The 21,228-nt window shown below is 35.1% G+C and overlaps 1 protein-coding gene across 8 annotated transcripts in view; it reads left to right on the forward strand.

Annotated features, from left to right (window-relative positions):
- The first annotated feature begins 9,110 nt into the window (after positions 1 to 9,110).
- Positions 9,111 to 21,228, forward strand: part of LOC121729864 (matrix metalloproteinase-14) — a 32,753-nt gene continuing 20,635 nt past the window's right edge. For all 8 annotated transcript variants that reach the window (XR_006036019.1, XR_006036021.1, XR_006036018.1 and 5 more), the window contains exons 1-2: positions 9,111 to 9,311; positions 14,222 to 14,480. Coding sequence is in view for 3 of the 8 variants with exons in the window: in XM_042118527.1 (XP_041974461.1) it covers positions 14,319 to 14,480 (162 nt within the window). In the remaining 5 variants the exon portion in view is untranslated. The remainder of the gene's footprint in view (positions 9,312 to 14,221; positions 14,481 to 21,228) is intronic.

Below are 21,228 nucleotides of genomic sequence, written 5' to 3' on the forward strand. Positions count from 1 at the left end.
GCATTTTCAAGTGTTAAGTCTAACCTAGAAAGGATTAGACTGAATTATATTATTTTTTAACTTTATGTATTAACATACTCGTACCTGGCCATTTAGCCAAAACTTTTTCGTTATCGTTTCGTTATAGAATCGCCGATCAAAATGTATGGAATTGACATATGCATTCGTTAATATGACGTTGACGTTCGACTCGTCTTATGTCAATTCCATACATTTTGATCGGCGATTCTATAAAGAAGCGATGAAGAAAAGATCTTGTCTCACCCACCAGTTAATATTATGTAGATTACTTCAAGCCACATTGCGCGCCTGAAAGAGCTAAAGTCCACAGACGAGTGATTATTGAAAATATTGGGGTTATTATTAAGTGAGTCATAAGAAGACCTCTCAGCAAATTCAGTTCAGACGTCAATGGTGTTCTTAGAATGGTAGTGAACAATTCTAAGTTACATTTTCATTGTAATTTTCTGTAAGTTACATATTTTCCTATAGTCGTGTAGTCGTAGATTTCCTAAACTGCAGTATAAGAGTAAAAACAATTTTCGAAAATTTAAGGTGGTAAAAATAGAAGTTATGTTATTTAACTACCTAGCTAGTGATATAAATAACACTATTTCAGTATAGAACACGGTACAACATCGGTATATTTTTGACTGCCAAACACTTTGAAAATGCACCTTTATTTTAAGGATAAATAATTTTTCTTCTTTGAAGTATAAAATATTATTTAAATGACTGTCTTGAGTAACATGCTTTAGAACAAGATTATCTACTACGGCCATAAATGATTATTACTATACCCACGATCTATATGTCCTAGTTTAGACCATAAAGTTAGTATACCTAACGAAATATAACTTTATAATTTAGACTCTACCTAAATCATACTTCCTAAATCCTAGTTCAATAGACCCAGTCCACCATTATTGTGTGGTCACTGACGTAACGACAACATAATTGGTGACAATTTTCTACTGTGATAAAATATGATTAGCGTACAGCGAGCTCAGGTTTTACCGCGGAACAAAAATCGATGCCCATAATTTTCATAGCTATGAATTTTCTTCAAAAAAAACAAAATTCATGTTTCCCGACCGACATAACAAATGTGCCAAATATCAAATGTGTATGTATCATGTATGTGTGTATTCGCATATCTCCGGAACTACAAGCTGGATTTAAGTAATTATTTTTTTTCTACTAGGTATTCAACTTAGAAAATCCTGCAAGGTTCGTTGGACTTGGGTCCAGGCACATTATTTAAATATTTTGAATATTAAAATTTGGTCAGATGCGCTACATCATTACGTGAATAGATACATTCTAAATTTCTAATTTTCTTTTTCAGCTCTCTCGACTGGGAGCCCCATAAGAAAAGCATTGTAGGTATTTCGTTGGTATTCTGTAGTATTTTTAAATTTTAATTAAATAATCCTCAGTACAAAATTTATCCTACCTGTCCAAGCGAGGACACCCCTTGTTTATGTTTTTTTTTAAATTTAAATTAGGAAATAGTAATGAGCTCAGTCTAATGATATTCCAGATAGATCCGAATGTCAATCGAAGTGCAGCCAGATGCAATGTTTACGACATACTAAAACTTGATTTTATCAACGAGAAACTTAAGATTTCGAGATAAAACGATATACCTATCTATTACCTACAAATTTCCAAGCATGATATACTGTTTTAATTATTTTAAAATAAAATATGACTTCATCCGGTAGGTATATTGCATCCGAAACATAATATCGAGGCTGTGAGGCTCGATTTATTTGCGTCCGCCCGAACGCGCGGTTTGGCGGGTACACAGTGAGATCACAATTCAAAAGCAATTATTGAAAATAAATAAATATGTAAATGACAGTGCGACCGCGCCTCTATCATCATCATCATACGCGAGCGAAAAACTTTGGATCTCTTTTGACGAAAAATGCGGAAACGTAGGTGAATGAAATTTTGCACAGCTATAGTTTATATTATGGTGAAGGAGTGCATCGCGCTAATATTATTTTGAAATTATGCTTTTATCATACATTTTATAACAAAAAAAAAACATTACACACACTACAATGTGCACACTACCATCTTTTTGAATGACATACGAATTATACTCCTTTGTTGAAGTCTGTTTTTTTTTTCTTGGCAACTTGACATAATTTTACGTATGATGTGCCACAGATGAGTAGATGTCAAATTAAAAATGGATTGTTGTTTTTTTTTATGAAATCTGAAATAGTCTTGATACTTTAAACGGGGAGCCAAAAGAAGAAGATAATTAAATTTAAGGTCGAATTTGTGCCATTTAATTTTAATAGCCATTTAAATTTAATTTTACTAGTTTAAATAAATCGTTTCATACTATTGCTTGTAGTCTCGCGGTTAGGCGGCCAAACCGTTCGTTCGCGCGGACGCATATGTATCCAGCCTTAGGAGCCGATATTTTTCCGCGGTACGTTTCCTTACTCCAGGCGGGAAATTTCCATTTTCGTCAAGCCATTTAGATCAGATATAAATCATTATTGTCCTATAATAGTTTCTTGGTACGATATAGTCGATACATACTCGGGCGTTATTTCCCATTAAGGGTTATATTATGGTAATAACATTAGCTATTACGTGATTCACACTCGGAGCTAATGTTTAAGACTTTGCCCCGGCAAATCCATGCCGCACTGTAGCACACTGACTCAGTTGCTATGGGAAGTACGATAAGCGTTGAGGAAAAGTTCAAGTGGTAAATACTCATGATTAATAATGACTCCCAGTTCCCACACCGGTTTCGGTGACGGTAATTGGTTTGGCTGAAACCAGGCCAGCTGCGCAAGGACGACTTTACGTGCAGTGTTATGTGTACAAGAACATTATATGTTCCTTTGATAACCCAGTGGGACGGACGACCGACACTACTGGTGAGAAATCAGATAAAGGACCTCACGTCTTATTCTGTATGCCCATCCGACGCATGGATCGTCTTCTTGTCATACAATCAGGTGCTCAGCCTGCATTGTCCTAATAAAACTTAAACAAAATAATTATGAAGAACTAGATGACGCCCGCAACTCCGTTGCGCCAAAATTCGTTTATCGCGCGGGAACCGTACATTTTCCGGGATAAAAACTATCCTATGTCCTTTCTCGGGACTCGAAGTATCTCCATGCCAAATTTTAGCAAAATCTGTTCAGCGGTTTGAGCGTGAAGAGGTAACAGACAGACAGACACAGTTTCGCATTTATAATATAAGTATGGGTAAGTAAACAGGAGAACAAAACTTCGAGGAAAAATATGAAAAAGTATTTTTCCGATTACAGTAATGGTAAGTATAGGCGTTTATTGCTGAATTCTTCGAATCCTGAAAATGTGAAGGATGTTTTATGTTTATACAGTTCAATCTATAGAGACTGAACGCACTTGAACTTTGGCCTTGGACCCTTTCGCTGAAGGCCACATCAAGTTCGGGCCCTAACGCAGCAATATACAGCCTTATATCACTAACATTAAGGGCATTACTCATCATAATATTTTCCTGATAATTGTTTTTAGAAAATTATCTAATGTAGTATCAGCTGTAACTGTATGTATATAATAATAATAATATCTATGGGTGCTTCACACCACGTCAGTCTGGCCCCGTGGTAAATACATGAAGGACTTGTGTTACGGGTACCAGACAACGGAAACATATTTAATACTGTTATACTATACATATATTTAAGATTTTTATTATATGATACACATATTTAATACACATCTATGACCCAGGAACTTAGAAAACTTTTTGTTCCGTCGGCGGGATTCGAACCCGCGACCCTCGGCTTGAGCTACCAAGTAACCAACAGCCCACCAAATGAGCCACAGAGGTCGTCAATATTATTTATCTCAAATTCAAAATACATAGTAGTTAACAGTAGCAGAGACTACTAAATAGTACGTACGACAGTAGTATCTACTTGTACCAACAAAGGTCCTAGTCCTTGTAAAAGTATAAGCGTGCCTGCTGCCATTTTCAGTTCCACGGCCAACTCGAACATTTCACTACGAGCACGAGGTCGCTAGAACTTTAAATTCAAGGAAGATTTGCTAATTTTAAAAGTAAAATTTGAAAGCATTTTGTTTACTTCGTCATTAAATTTTATAGAGTCTTTAATTTATAGGTCAAAATTTTCTAATTTTTTATCAAAAGTAGATATTTTTAGTAAGGAAGTTACTAGAGCTGCTTAATTCATTTTCGTTCAGACAATTTATAGGTATTAAATAAAATAACTATAAAGGCTAAGGAAGTTATAACTCCGAGCACAGGATCTAACAATACAACCTTAAAACTCAACACATAATAAAAGTCTTCGATTTATAATCAACAGCATCACCGTATTAATTATAAGAACAATCTAATTGCGCTATAAAACTGTCTCGTTCAATTAATACCCGCGAACTGCGGAATAATTAAAAACGTATTAATGCCGTTGCATTAGCATAATGAAATTCAATTGGCTTCGAAAGTCATCGATCGAGGTTCTGGTGGCACACAAAAGCGGCCGTGAACCGTGACACAGGCCTCCACGTTCAGGGAAGAAGGGTGCTGGGTGGGTTTAGTCACCGCAGACAATGGCTTCGTCAGCTCTGAAGGTTGCCACGCCACACACGACAAACTTATGATTTGCCGATAAGATAGCTGGTACTCAGAACGGGTAGACTGTGTGATCGTCGTATAAGAACTCGTCCTATGCATCATGGCTGATCTTTATTTTCATATCTAACAAAGATGAAAGGCTGATTATTATAAATGGTTGTTCCGGGAATCTGAATTAGGATAAATGGTTAAAAAATTATAAAAAAATCAAGAAACAATTCAATATTTTTAAAAACCTACGAATTTTTCACGTAAACCTCATTAAACTATTTTGTTTCGATCTAAATTGCACAATTATAATGAAGGCCGTACTCACTTAGATATTAATTTCATAAAAAACATGAGACGAGCTTTCGGATGGAAAGTTAGCAAAAATTACAATCAGGAAACTCGTCCTACTAGGTCGAGATTATGTGGGACGACCAATGTAGAGACTCCTCGGAACCAGCAAAGTACAGACACGATTTTTGGAGATGTTATCCTTCTTTTTAAATGCTCTTCTACGAAAGCATTTTATGACATTTCCATTTCTATGAAAGGTTAAGGTAAATCGTAAGGATCACGCGTACAAAATAAACAATATGATGCATCTCATATTTGCATATAAGGAAGGAAGTACCTTTACGCATAGTAAAAAGTGAAAAACTTTACCTGCAGAGTATATTTGAATACAGTGAGCAAACTTATACCCGCGTGGTAAGTGAAGCAAAGAGTAAATATTGCTTCAACGTCGTCGCTCTTACTATTGGCGGCTGCGCTTTTTAAGCTCAATTGGAGTGGAACAAACTAATAATATTACCTTCTACTATGGGCTTTGTAAAGAAAATTGAATTATCTATTCTATGGAATAATATTATTATGTACTATACAGTTTTGTAATCTTTAATCATTAATTTGCATGCTCACAGCTGTATAAAATTATTTTTTGGTTGAAGACCTTTTATTTACCAACATTGCATTATGTAAATTGAAAGCTACTAAAATAAAACAGCTGCAATGCTTTGCTACTTTATGTTTATTACCCATGTTAAGCTATATATGCATTAAATGTTATGCATTTATTCCAATTGATAATTTATTGCGGCAAATAAATAATACGCTGTTTTTATAAAGATAATAGGTATCACGATTTTAAGGCCATCCCCCGAGCAAACAACCTTGACCATACATTTGACGCGTTGCCGATATCGCACACAAATCCCATTTTTTTAATTTTCTTAGTTCAAAATTGATCTAAAAAAATTTAAAACGGGGAATATGTTAATGAAATCTATTGTCGTGTGTTTCAAATAAATGTAATTTGTAAATACTAGAGAGATGCTGAAATTATGCTTCAATTTTAATAAATTGGTATTACTTTGGATCATGAGTATAATAAAAAAAAATAGAAAATTTAAAACGGGGAAAGGAATGTATACTGAGGTTATTGTTGTATTTTTTTATAACTTTGTAGCTTTCAAATAATGAGTTTATAAGGCTCTAAATACGGTAAAATATGGAATCTCCGTAGGGGAAAGGCTTAATACTTAGCACCTGGAAGAGCATGGTTTGTCATCAATATTAATCTTAATATATATATTTCTTGTGTGCGTGTGTATGTGACTGAACTCCTCCTAAACGACTGGACCAATTTTGATGAAATTTTTTGTGTGTGTTCGTGGAGATTCGAGAATGGTTTAGATTTACAGTTTGGTCTACTGGAAAATGTTTTTTCAATTAATTTCTTATTTATAAGGAGTTGTTGATTTTGGAATGTTTTACATTAGATCCGGCGGACGGCGCTATCATCGCATTCAATATTATTCTATTTCAATTTTAGTTTGTCCTGACAGATGGTGCTACGATTAATTTGAAAAAAATTTTGTTATTCAATTCATGTGCTGATTAAAATATTAAATAAATAACACATAGGCTACAATTTTAACCGACTTTCAAAATGGGGGAGGTGTTATGTTCGTTTTCTTATATTCAACGATTACTCCGCCGTTTGTTAACCGATTTTCAAAATTTTTCTTTTGGTATATAGGGTATCATCCCAATTTGGTATTATAAGTATTCAGAAAAGTGGTGATCTGATGAAGGATCCATAAGTAATCGAGGGAACTCCTCAAAACTTATAGGGAAACATATGGTGACTTCGGTTTCGTGAGAAGTATTCTAAGCATATGCTACCAACAAGTAAGATTTTGCACCGAGATATACCTGGTATACCGTGGTTCGGAAGGTGCTGAGAGAATTCCTGATTCTTTATAGATACAAGTTTGGGAGTTTCGGCGTTGTTTTAAGAACAGAAAGCATATGCTACTATGCAAATTACATTCTTCATCATCATCATCATCATCATCACTACCATATTATACCATTTCATAGTCTTTTAGATCGAGACTCGAGTTTGTCAAGCGATAATTAAAAAAAATCTATATCTACCTAATATTATAAACCTGAAGAGTATGTTTGCTTGAACGCGTCAATCTCAGAAACTACAGGTCCGATTTAAAAACTTATCTCAGTGTTAGATAGATCATTTATCGAGTAAGACTCATCATTTATCGAGAAGGTTATATTATATTATTACTCTAAGACTAATACGACAGAAGAAACTCAGGAAAATGTGGGAAAAACGGGGGATATATTTTTTATGGGAAAATGTACCTACGGATTCTGTAAAATTTCTAATTTACGCGGGCGAAGCCGCGCGGGACATCTAGTATTATTATAAACTATCTGTGCCCCGCGGTGTTACCCGCGGTTTATTAGGGAAAATAAATTGTGTTTCCCGCAAGAAAAAGTCACCTATGTGTTAATCCAGGGCATCAACTAACTCCATACCAAATTTTATTAAAAGCGCTCCAGCCGTGAAGAAGTAACCAACATAGTTTACAAACTCACAAACTTTCGCCTTCATAATATTATTAGCATAGGATAGTATGAGTATGATACACAAATCTATCACGATAAAGCCACTGAACCAGTTTTAATAAAATTTCCAACTTGATAAAAATTCGGAATGCAGCTTTATTTTGAGTCCTAGGATAGTTTTATACCAAAAATATACATAATAAAATACACACACGCCTTATAGACGTGTGTGTATTTTATTAGGGACTCGATGACGCCCGCAAGAACCGCACATTTTTCCAAGATAAAAAGTATCCTATGTTTTTTCTGTAAAATGTAACAGACAAACAGACACACTTTCACATTTATAATATTAATATGGATGATAATCAAGGTAGGTAAGGTAATTCGTCTATAGTTCTCAACCAAAAAAAGTCTGACCCTGACATTTCGTAACAGTCCATAATAGATGAACAACAAAGATAGCCATTGACTGACAGAACAGTGTTACAACATTCTGTTCTCCATCCCGTTAACACTAACGGGAAAAAATTACAACAGACTAGTTTGAAATAGACGCTGAACAAGGATTTATGTAGTAAAACTGTATTCTGTAGTAAAAATAATCAGCCAAGTGCGAGTCGGACTCGCGCGCGAAGGGTTCCGTACCATCCATCCGTCCATCCATAGAGCAAAATCAGGCCAAAAATTGTGTTTTTTGTATGGGAGCCCCCTTAATTTTTTATTTAATTTTTATTAATGAATATTAAAGTACACATAATATAACTAAGGACTTTGAGGAAAAAATCAAGTGGCTATCGGTTGTCATTATTGATATAGAGCAAAAAAAATCCAAAAAATTACGTTTGGTGTATGGGAGCCCCCCTTAAATATTAATTTTATTTTGTTTTTAGTATTTGTTGTTATAGCTGCAACATAAATACTAAAGTCTGTGAAAATTTCAACTCTCTAGCTATTACCACTTTTTAACCGACTTCCATTAAAAGTAGGAGGTTATATGTTCGGTTGTGGATATTTTTTTTATTTTTATTTGTGTATGTTCAACGATTACTCCGCCGTTTGTGAACCGATTTTTGAGTTACAGCCTGGAGAGTGGAGACAGACAGACAGACAGACAGACGGACGGACAGACGGACAGACAACGATGTTTTAGTAATAGGGTCCCGTTTTACCCTTTGGGTACGGAACCCTAAAAAACATGTTAAAACCCTTGTAACAAGTTTGAAGTGTGTACTTTTGATAAAAGATAATGTGCAGTGTTTCTATATTATTGATTAAATATCTTGAAGGTCCTATAAGTCTGGTCTACACAAATTATATTTTTTTGATGTTTTGACAAAAAAAAAATCTATACTTTTTACCTTGCCCAGTTTCATATTTTTTAAATTATTTTATCTTATGTATCTCACTCAACCCAGAATGGCTTATAGTTTTTCAAATATTAAGGCATGATATGATGATGTATGTAGTAAAATATTTTCTTTTATGTTGTAAGATTCACTTTTCCTCGAAATTAGAAAATTTTTTGAGATCACGTAGCTGAAGCTTAAAGTTCCGAGTAGCGAGCTTTCCTGTAGGGTGCAAGTGCACGGTATAAGTAGCGCGGTGTGTCGGCGCCGCGACACTCGCTCTGCGTCGCGACACGCGGTAGGTAGTGCCCCGGCACCACGATCGCGCCCGAACACATTTTCTTTGAAATTTCGTGCAATTGCAAAGAAAAGAAGTGACAAACGGGAACTTGTGACTTAAGTGCGCTGTGTCCTGTCACGATCAGTGAAATCCATGTTGCGATTAAGGATTGCGTGAAGGATATACACAACAGGTAAATCAATATTTACATTTTACATGTAAATATGAATTAAATGTGGCTTTTTTCCTGAATATATTCATAGTACATTAAATCGTTTTATGATAACGTCAATTGGTTTTCAATTCTCTACATTTATAATTTAACTGAAACAACTATTTAAACCCCCCTTTTACCAAATAGTATATCTGAAACAACTATCGCTCTAACTCTTTATCTCTGCTTTACTTACAAAACATATTATAAACTAAATGACTTAAATAAATGTAGTGCACATATTTTAATAAAGTAGTGCACGTAATAATCAAATGTTTTCAAGTATTCAGTAAGACAACGTTTATCAGATAAGTTTTTATCTTATCAAAGACGTTTTTTGTTTCAAATATTTGCATTCTGCTGCTACGCTGGTCAGTCCCCTGTGGGCCACGCGCAGAATACATAATGGCCCACTGATACATTTGTGCCATCTGATGAATGATAAAATACCAGACAATATACAATTGTTCGACAAAGAATTACGAACCATCATTATCATGAGATTAATTTTGCATGCGTAATAAAAATAACATTGCGCGTTTAGGTTTTAAGATTGGAGCTAATTAAACTTACATTTGCGAATATTAAGTTACTAATAATTAATTAAAGTCAGTACTTAAAAATTTGCCTGTTTGAAGTTGTTTAATTAATCATAATACAAAAAAATTCTATATTGGTTCTTTCTTTTATTGCTTTCAACTCAAGATATCGAAAAACTACGTATACAGCTGTAGCTCACCTTAATTTTTTACGAAAGCGTATACGTAGTGCGATATCAGATACGGATAACTCTGTGGAGCGTTATCACTGATAACACCTGATCCCGTGCAGTTTGTTCTGTCATACACAATATTTTCAGTTTCACTTAATTTCCTTAAAAGAAAAGCCGTTACATTTTTTGGGTGGAAAGATCGTTGCTTTGAAATGTCCTCTGCACATTTTACAGGGAATCTGCTTGTACCGATTGAACCAACGTTATTTTTTCTTTTTTTTTCTCCTACACCATTTTATAGTTTGGCTAGGAGGCTAGCCTACCTGCTGTTTTTTATTACACTGAAATATAAAATAGCATTCCGACTAACGAGTAATATGTGATATCATATATTTATGATTAAATATGACCTTTACACTGAGTTATTTAATAACAAAAAAACCCGACTTTGAATTCTCAGCAACCGGTTTGCTAAATACATAAATAACTAAAATTTAGTTAAGTCTTAAATTAGTTGCAGAAAAATATATTTTTCAACATCCGCCTATAGGCGGATGTTTAAAGTTGAATGGACAATCAAAAACCATAGTCCCTGGTCGGTTATCAATATTTATAATAGTGTTTATTGACACGGTTATAGGGAATTGATGTATGAAAATTATTTTATTTCATCGGTTCAACGCATTATGTTGCGGTATTTTTGAGCTATCTACTATTAAAGGCACGATTAATATTTTGGCATAATATATGCCATAACAGCTATTTAACATGTATATCTGCCGCACTCTGCGGCGATTAAATTAATTACTTAATTTATTGTAATTACATGAAGAGTTTGACAGTCAATGTCTGACCGATGATAATTGGGCTTTTGTCAGAGTATTTAATTTCAGTTAAATTTAATATTCGTCTCTGAGTGTGGTAGTAAGTATAAGAATATAGCAAACCCGTGTATTGAAATACATATTATAGACTATTGTTGAGTCTATGCGTACAGCGTCAATAAATTATTGTTTACTCTACGTAGAGTTCAAATGATTCATCATAATAATTGATGCAAATTGCCCATATGAATATTACGTACGTGATTTATACGTACGAGAAACTTGTTTTTAAATATTTTTATTATATTCCGCATGCACGAGCAAATAAGCCATACAGGATCGCTTTAAAAAGACAAATAGGTCATATTATGACGTATGGTAGATGAACATCATAAAATAGAAATATTTACTTCAAGTCATGACAATTTTTCTTATCAATAGTAGATCAATAATTAGTAAAACGTTCAAAGACACATTTTATTTTTTATTTTAAAGAAAGACTTCGTTTATCATTAATAATAATATTATATTGTGTAAGTTAATTTAAATATCGTTACTAAATATTTATAGATTGTATCTAACGTAGACACGGGAACGTTTACTAGCTTTATTTAAATTTAAATTAATAATAATTGAGCATATAGAGTTGGAAATAATAGAAAAAAAAACATATTAAGGCATCCTGTGTACCAAAGAATCAAAATGCATGCATCGATGCTATTTTTCTAGGCGTTAATCATCTTACGATGACATTGCTAGATAAGTATAGTGGATATGTGCCATTAGTATTGTCGCGGGTCTCCGGAAGTAGGAAAGCTCTCAGGGCCGACTGAGATCTCCGTCTCATTAATATGTTTATGGTGTGCCACTTGTCTGCTCTGTGCAAAAATAAACGGCACGGACGTTGTCCTACTTCGGTTTTTAAATACCGAACGCTGATATAGATTTATGAGTAAAGAACAGCTCTATTCTTTTTCCGGTGCTCTGAAATGTTTTTGTTTATATTTTAATAAGCATATTATTACGTTGACGTAAATAACTATCCAATGAAAATTTGTTGTCTTAAAATAGTTTATTATATTAACGCTACTTTATTTTAAAACTTAATAATCCGTTGTCTGGTACCTGTAACACAAGTCCTTTAGGTACTTACCACTGGGCCAGACTGACTTTGTGTGAAGCGTCCACAGATATTATTATGATATTATTATTATTAAACAATGAAATCAATCATTAGTACATAAACAAAAAGAGATCGATGTCACTGTAGTAATTGATACAAATACTCGGTAATAATAATAATAATAATTTTATTCTCAGATTAAATATCCATAGCATTATTAAGTCATTACGTTACAAATTACAATACATATTATCAGAACTTATTGGAAATGATTTGTGCAATTTCACATAAACAGAGCTGAGAGCGTTTTGCTCATGGCTCTACCGGGGTGCCTCCAGCACCGACAAACCGAAGCTTTTGTCGTCATCATTAAATACTCGCCTCTATCAACAACAATTACATGCGGTTAATTATTATTATTATGTTACAACACAATAATCCTGATACAATGCCATTGTTCGAGATTATCAGATGATCCGCGGATGTAAAAAATATATTCTTAAAATCTATATAATGTGAATTAGACACGTCACATGTTTACATGGGACCATCGTTTGTCACTAGGAGGATTCTTAGTAAAAAATACATTAATGATATCTAAAACTTTGAAAGTATTTACTACTTCACACTCTAATAATGTTATTATTTTATTTAGGAGATCCTTAGAGGAGTTTAATATTTAATACACATTTTTACAACTTTGATATAAACAGTATCAAGTTCTAGAATCAGAATGAGATTATTCTCTTACGCAAAATTTAATGCGACATTTAGCTTTGACAAATTACAATTCTAGGAAAAAATTAATCGACATGCCGTGCTATTGTTGATCGATTCAATAAACAGAACTGCTGAACCTTGTATTGCATCTAATCTTTTAAAATAACCGTTAATGACTACGAACCCATTCAATGACTTTTTCTCCGTCTAATCGATGACAATTGGCTAATACGTTTACGTGGGAGTCGGCAGTCAAAAGTCGTTGGATTTCTTTTGATTAGGGGCAAATTTTCGGGGCCTATTAAACCGCAATCTGTAGATAAAATATAGGAAAGTTTCGGTAAATAGGGTTAGGTAAGACCGGTCCAATGTCGGTGAAATCTCCGAGACACGCTCTGATGGGCGGAACATTGGTGGCGAAACATTAATTTATTATTTGGTTTGCGCTTGACAATTTATATGGATAAACAGCAAACGTTTCCCATTATTCAACATGCGAGCGAGTACGATTGTGTGGTAGAGTAAAAACTAGTCGCTGAAATATTAATGAAATGGGTAAAGACAGAAAAATGTCTCTTTACCAATAAAATGAAGAAAATAACCAAAAAAGGTAGCAAAAAAGTCAAAAATCACAATTTTATTGTAATAAAAAAAGTTTCCGTCATGATTTCAGTCCGTAACTCCATATAAGTATCTTTTTAATTTTATATCTAGATGCTAGAGATGAATGATGGCTTAGATATGTATAAGCAAATATTCGATTTGCGTCCTTTAGCCTTATCGGTGACATTGAGAAATCAAAGTTTATTCAGCCATTGTGAACCACAATGATATGTAGCGATTAGGTTGAATTATCTTTTGTACAGATAATAATGTTTGCCGACGCGCCCGTACCTCGATGTAGGTCAACAAGGTGTAAACTGTCGTCATACATTTTAAAATATTTCAGATAGTATGAGTTACTCAAAACCAGTGGAACTGATAATATCTAGTAGATACGAGTTGAATACTTTTAAATAATTTCATCGATTTCAAACTATTCACATTGTCTAATGCTATAATTGTTTCCAAATCAAAGCCTACAACTTGTAGTATTTTACGGAATTCTTCTTTTTACAAGAGTGACTTACTATGTACTCACTGTGAGTAAAAACAAAACGGTGAGTCAGTATTAGCGGATATGAGTTGTCAAGTGAGATTATGACCCTAGTGTTATCTCATTACTTATTCGCGCCGTGTTCACCCGTAAGATGCTCAGCTTGACTTCTTTCAACGCTACATTCGAAAATAGGTCCTCGTCCAAAGATGTCACCTTATATTAACAAATTTTATTTTGAAACTGTAAAATGCATACACATATTATGTATTTCTGTTATCACTATAACGTTGAAATCTTTCCTTCCCCATTAATATAAATGTAAATTAAGAAATAGGTATTTGCAACTGACTAATGAATATCGGTTTTAAATAGGTGAGCAAACATACTAAATTCAATTTTATTTTGTTTCAGATACACATATCGACCAGCTTTAATATTTGCAGCCGTATACGGTTGATAGATATTTAAGTATGACATATCGTTTTTAGACGAATTTATTCAGAAACCAATGAGCTTATTAATTGTAAGAGAAAACAAGATGGCGCCGGGAAGTAGGGTAAACAAAATGGCGGGTCGGAGTTTGAGGCTGGTGTGGTCGGCGGCGGTGGTCCTCGTGTGCCTGGCACGGAGCAGCGCCGCGCCCGCCTTCGGCGAGACCAACAGAGCGATGGTGAGTCCGAACGAGTTTAATGCACTTTTGTCGAGCTGTCATGTCATTCCATTTCATTCATTATACGGCGAGATGCAAGTGGAAGAATCTGGTTCGGTTTACCGCTGATATGGATAATAAGTAGCAGAAGTGTCAAGTGAATATTCTATCAGAAGTTTGTATTGATTACCGACTAATAAGTAAGTTGCTATGCTGCACTGTATGCTAAATAAGCGGCTAAGTATTAAGATGACTTGCAGAATCTAAAACTAGAACTCGAAGAAGTAAGACAAAGGAGCTGCTTATCAAATTAATTGCTTAAAATAACGTCACATAAATATTTCCCAAAAAATAACAAGACGTCTCGTTAATCACCAATGTCGAAGAATAACATCAATTAAGGAAGGGAGAAACTTATGAATGATTCAGAACTTTAGTTCCGTAAAACACTTTTCGATGTTTTAAGATAAAATCGGAAATGATATCTTGGGCCGATCGCCGTGACTCAGATTTCCGAGAACGTTGCTCACCGGTTTAAGTGATATTAAATCGATTCTGTAGTACTACACACGATTGTAGATTCATTCATACGAATATAATGCAGCCGAGATAACAGGTCCGCATAGCCGGACATGACTGGACGCAGGTATTGACCTTCTTTATTTGGATAGGTTACGCGTGACTCACTACGTATGACATGTGTGTTTATTGGTTGTTTGACACGTCTTTGTTTTCATAACATAAAGTAGAGAAAAAATTAAAGCTTATCTACCTAAGCCCAGCAAAATTGTGTTTAGAACGTTATAGTTCATTGTGACTATCTCTGTAAAAGGAAATCATATTTAGGGGCAATTAAAGTAACACCTCGTTTAGGAACTAGGTTTATTAAGTTTTAATATCTATGTTTATGACATTTACGTCTGCTAGAACACCCCAGACATAAACAAAAGGATTAGTTTGTTTGGTCAAAGCCGTCTCTGATATCTTATATAGAGCATGACGTAGTTTTCTAACTGTTCAAAACAAATCGTGCAAAAGATAAGTGATTAAAGATAAAGCGAGATTAATCTCATACAGTCGACACCTCACAATGATTCAAAGGCTCGATGCAAATTCGGTAATAAAGATATCAAAAGTTACCCAAAAGCGAGTCCTTTCTGATTCATAGCGTCTTGGATTCAGAAGGAAACGACGGCGTTTCTGCGAAAAGTCGTGAGTCACACGAGCGACCGGCACCACGCGCGTAAGTTCTAGGCCGCGGCCGACACGTGAACTATAATATGTCGGAATATTATGTAATTAATTCGTATAAAATATCGTAAGATGTATCATATGAATCACATCTTCTACGTAGTTTCTATAAAATTATAGTGGAATTATAGTAGATATTTTATTAATTGGGCTTGGCACACCACACATTCCCACCGCTGTATCTCCTGAGTCCTGAGTCGCGAGGATCGACAGCGGTATCCAACCACGAAACTCCTTTGATATGATCTCAGGGAGCCCGTGGGACATGCTAAAGCTGTCTTGGGACACGCAACGAAATTAATCAGAAGAAGACAGGATGAGTAGGAACTAGGAAGATGATAGGATTTAGATATAAAATATTAAACGCGTGGTCCCTACATTTTTATTACGTAAGTATCTGGTAGATTTGAGTGATTTAATTCCTATATCCGACGAATATTCCCGATCATGTCAGATAACATAAAACAATGTGAAACAATAAATATCACCTAACAACAATAAACTGTGTCAAGCGTAAACATAGTAAGCAATTTAATATAGAGTAAAATTATATGAGACCCTAATAAATCAAAAAGATAATTGCCATGAGTCTAGAAAGACTAGAAAGTCTAGAATAATACATTGTATGCAATAGAAAATAAAACATTCTGTAAGAGCTAATTACAGTGACACATTATTTAATTATAACAATTATTGCTATAAATGTAATAAACACAATAAAAACAAATGATTTATTTTTTAATAATAAGTACTTTCAGCGGAAAATACTGGATGTTGCAAGTAATAAAACAATAGTAATTTATTAAGATATACTTGACGACGCTTAAGAACAACAGCTGTGATATAGTCTAGTGTGAGTATGAAGGGAGTTTTTACTCCTTAATATAAAATAACAGTTCTGAATGTGTCATTGTATTTAATATACGTACTAGATAACGCCGACAACTGAGATCCGAGAGAAAAAGTATTCTTTATCCTTTCTCCAATTTAAAGTTTCTCCATACCAAATTTCAGCAAAATAGATTCGGTGGTTTGGGCGTGAAGAGGCAACAGACAGACAGACACTCTAAGGGTTGTTTCTAAATTTATATGGATTTGACCGATTCGTAAGACGTTTCATGCAATTGAAATCTGTCAAATCCATACAAATTTAATCCGCGCCGCGCCTCGCCTCGCCTCGTCGTGTTGCGGTCTGAATTGACCCTTACGCTTGTATAATATTAGTATGAATATAATAGTATAATATTTTTACATGTACACATAATTTAAGAACCGGAAAATAATAGCTAATTTGTAGTAATTAGAATTAAATAAATCTGGTGACGGGGTATGACGATGTCAAGGCGAGCGCCCCACTAACCCGCTTCTACTCGATGAAAAAAATCGGGCTTTTTGAGGCTTTGTCGTCGCCGTTTTACTAATAGATTAATGTTACAGTCTCAAGGCTAACAATATAAATAGTGTAAAACGACGAAAATAATATCGACTCATATTTTTATCACCAAATAGAATCATGTAAAAGTTAAACCTCATAAAGAATACTCTATGAAAAGAGACAAGTACCTACAAAATAATAATATGACAACACACATGATAATATCCTAAGTACTCACTCACGGTTTTGCTCGATCGAGCAACGTCGAGCAAAACCCGCGGCTCGGGATTTCGTCCACACATTCAGCATTGCTCGATAGTTTTATTCTTTATCGATATATTTAATTCCATCGAGCCGGCTCGATGCGAGCCTTCGAGCTGTGAGTTTTGCGGCCACAGTCCACACAGTAATTATTACTCGATTTGGAGTAAAACTATCGAGCAAAACCGAGTACTTAGCAATAAGTAGAGAATAAACAAAGACCAGTTCAGACCAGAACCTTTGTACTTGCTAGTGACCCCTAATTAAATACAATTACGCGTATAAGAAACTATCTTATTATATGGATTTTCCTATTTTAGATAATCATTTTCCTTGTAATTAAGAAAAATTGCAACTAATGTACAAAACATCAATAATGACTTCTGTTTATTGCCTGCGATTTGTACTTAATTAGTAAATTAAGCACCAATGTCAACAAGTTTTCTGTTCTGAATCATACCTGGGAAATTTTGGAATTTCGTGTACATTAAAAATTTGCTCTTCTCAAGCTTCTCTCGCTTATTCTGCTGACCGTGTTCCAAAATATTAAAAAGATTAAAAAAAAAGCATAAGTTAACAATGCCATGATCTAACAATTTACAATAATTTTTATTCCGACAAATTTTTATGTAATATATTATAAAAATAAGTCCGGATTTGCTTCCTGACGCTACAACTCCAGAACGCACGAACCGATTTCCACGGTTTCGCATTCGTTGGAAAGGTCTCAGGCTCCGTGAGTTTTATAGAAAAAAAATAAGGAAAAACTTCAAGAGAAAAGCAGGAAAACAGGGAAAATCATTTTATGGCAAAACAATGTTTGTCGGGACAGTTAGTCTCGTTATAATAACTAGCGATGCAAGTGCGACTTGACTGTCTTTAATCTCGGTTATTGTCGTAAAAATAGATGTTAACGAGCATTAATGTCAAGTTTTTTAATCAGAAAATGAGTTGATGTCGCAATCGGATGGATAACTTATTATTAAAATGAACCGGATTATTGCTTTTCCAGCAGGCTTAGCATGGTCACCATAGAAACGGTTTCTTTCTACGGAAGAATAGATAAAGTGACAGATAAAGGAAATCCGCCATTATGTCACTTAAATCTGTCAGTATTTCCATTCTGTCCCGTTTCTAATGTTGTCTTGTAAAACAGTATTGAAATTCTGAAACGGTTACTTAGTAACGTGCGTTTGCAAAGCTTAATTTATCGTTTCTGTTGTTAACGTAAAACGTTCATAAAATTATGTACTTTGTAACTACACATTAATATAACTATGGATGTCCATAGTTTACAACAATTATAATATAATAATATAATATCTATGGACGCTTCACACCACGTCAGTCAAGCCCCGTGCTAAGTACCTAAAGGACTTGTGTTACAGGTACCAGACAACGGAAATATATTTAATACTTTTATACTATACATATATTTCAGATTTTTATTATATCGTACACATATTTAATACACATCCAGATCTGGGAACATTGAAAACTTTTTGTTCCGTCGGCGGGATTCGAACCCGCGACCCCCGGCTTTAGCTACCAACGCGCTTACCACTGAGCCACAGAGGTCGTTAACAATTAAATCGAGTATAAGTAGTTATACCCATATTTTATTGTATTTTACTGAAAAGTTATGAATTTTAGCGGATGTACCTAACTGTATGCAGGCGCGATCCGAAGGGGGTGGGGTCACAGGGGACATGACCCCCCCAAATTGAAAAATTTCAAAATCTTGCCAAATAATAAAAGAAAATTTCTAGCTATCCCCATCACCACTGCGTCCGACCTTAGACAGCTGTCAACCCAGAACCGTCCGAGGGCGCAGATAAAAAAAATATATTAGTGTAGTGAGTGACCAACCCCCAAAATTTCAATCTGTGACCGTGCCTGACTGTATGACAATGTCTAACGGAGCCTTTTATTCGGATCCTTAAAAGGCAGGTCATTCTCCCGCAGGCATCTGAACGGAGGCACAATGCCCCACCCGCGAGGTATTTCCTTTGTTTTCATCGGGTCCGACTAATGCGATATAAAAATTCGATGCGTGTGCCATCGGCGGACGTATCTCGTTAAATTTCCTTCACCTGTTCCAGGGAACGATGAACTTTGGAGTTTTACTGTAGAGTAGTGTTTCTGTATATAATCTCGATAACGTTTCGTGTAGGTCGAGCGTTTAGGCAAAATTTTCCGGGCGGCGACTCTGAAGTTGCGAGATGTTTTTTGGCAGAGTTCAAACGTCCCGTGCATACCTAACAGTAATCTAGTAGTCAGTCACCTCGGCGTGTTTTTGGAAGTCTAATCTAAACACGAGCGAAATAAAAAACATTTAAAAACACCTACCTCCGGTGAGGCCCCGTGTGAATTCGAGATGAGTGATAACCGGTGCTGTATCTCGAACGTTTTCCTGGAATTTGAACCGCTAAATGACAAATTTTCCGAGTAAGTTTTTATGTGTTTACAAAAGCTTCTCGTTTTTTTTATCGGCGTGTTTTTGATCTCTGAGATAGCTCTTTAACCCAAAGAGTTTCTCGTGTTTTAGAGTACGTTTCTGAACGTAATGGTTTGTGACGCTTAGGGTGTACGCGGGGGTTATTAGTTGCATGCTAATGACAGTCGGTCGTCGCATGCGCGTCACGCACGCAGGAAGCAGCCGCCGACCTTCGGAGCCTCCACGGCCGAGCTGATCGCCTCTCATTGTTGTCGCTGTCAGCCGCCGACGCCGACACCGATGTTCGACGTAAAACAATCCGCCCATTCTCCCCGCAATAACTTCCAACCTACAATTACATGAACCTATGAAAATGCACTGAAACATTTCTATAATAATCGTTATTAAATAAATATAAAAGGGAAGTTTAATAAATTGTGTGACAAGGAAAATCATATAAATTAATCGTTGTAAATGTTCAGGAAATATCTAAGCATGTTACGTGTCAAAAGGGTAGTTTGTAACAAGTACAGTAATCTTAAGACTAAGAAGATATTATATTAATAATAATAATTGATAGCTCTAGTCTTAGTCCCATATTATCATCTTTATTAGACCCTAATTTGAAATACGACGTGAGTTTATAAGGGCCTGTCCACATCTCCACGCGACGACGTCGACAACGTGGAACGGTGCGGTATCGTGGCACGGTACGTTGACGTGACGTGTAAAGTTACATCAACGTAACGTAAAAATGCAAGTTTTTTCTTCTCTTTCTCTGTTTTTAACAACAGCAAAAGCAGATTACGTATTGTGCGGTCCACATGATGTGGAGATGTGGACACTGGACAGGCCCTAACACCTATCATAACTATTATACGTCATGTCGTCAGAAATATAAAAAGATTCTATACCGCGATAAAATCAAATTATTGTTAAGTGATGTCACAGAATACATATTAGTACAAGTGAGTTTAGAAATGCCTTTTGTATCAAAATCGAATAAGCTTCTACTTTGTATGAAAGGGATTATACACGTGTTTGACCACTGCGTAGGTTCTAAGTGACCTGTTTAAAATGTTTCGCTGCGCCATACCTCGTGGATTTTAAATAGTAAGTTAAGAGTAATCTAATTGATATTTAGATCATTGTGTACTAACTACTGCGCACACGTAAACACGTTTTTAGCCAGGGTTGCCACTGGCTAGACCTTAGCATAGGCTAGACGTCTAAGGCTGTACATACTAAAGTTTGTAGAAATAGCAACCCTGTCTAATACATAATTAAAATGAGCCCTCTGAGATTGCGTGAAATGAATTCAAGACGCATGACACCGTCACTGCAATAAATATCGCCACTAACAATGTATAATAACAAGCTATTTAAGAGGCTATAAATTATTTTCACGTGTCGCTTAATTGAATTGACAGTTGTTTAAGTTGCCA

Source organism: Aricia agestis, chromosome 8, assembly GCF_905147365.1.
Source record: "Aricia agestis chromosome 8, ilAriAges1.1, whole genome shotgun sequence".
NCBI classification, from domain to species: Eukaryota; Metazoa; Arthropoda; class Insecta; order Lepidoptera; family Lycaenidae; genus Aricia; species Aricia agestis.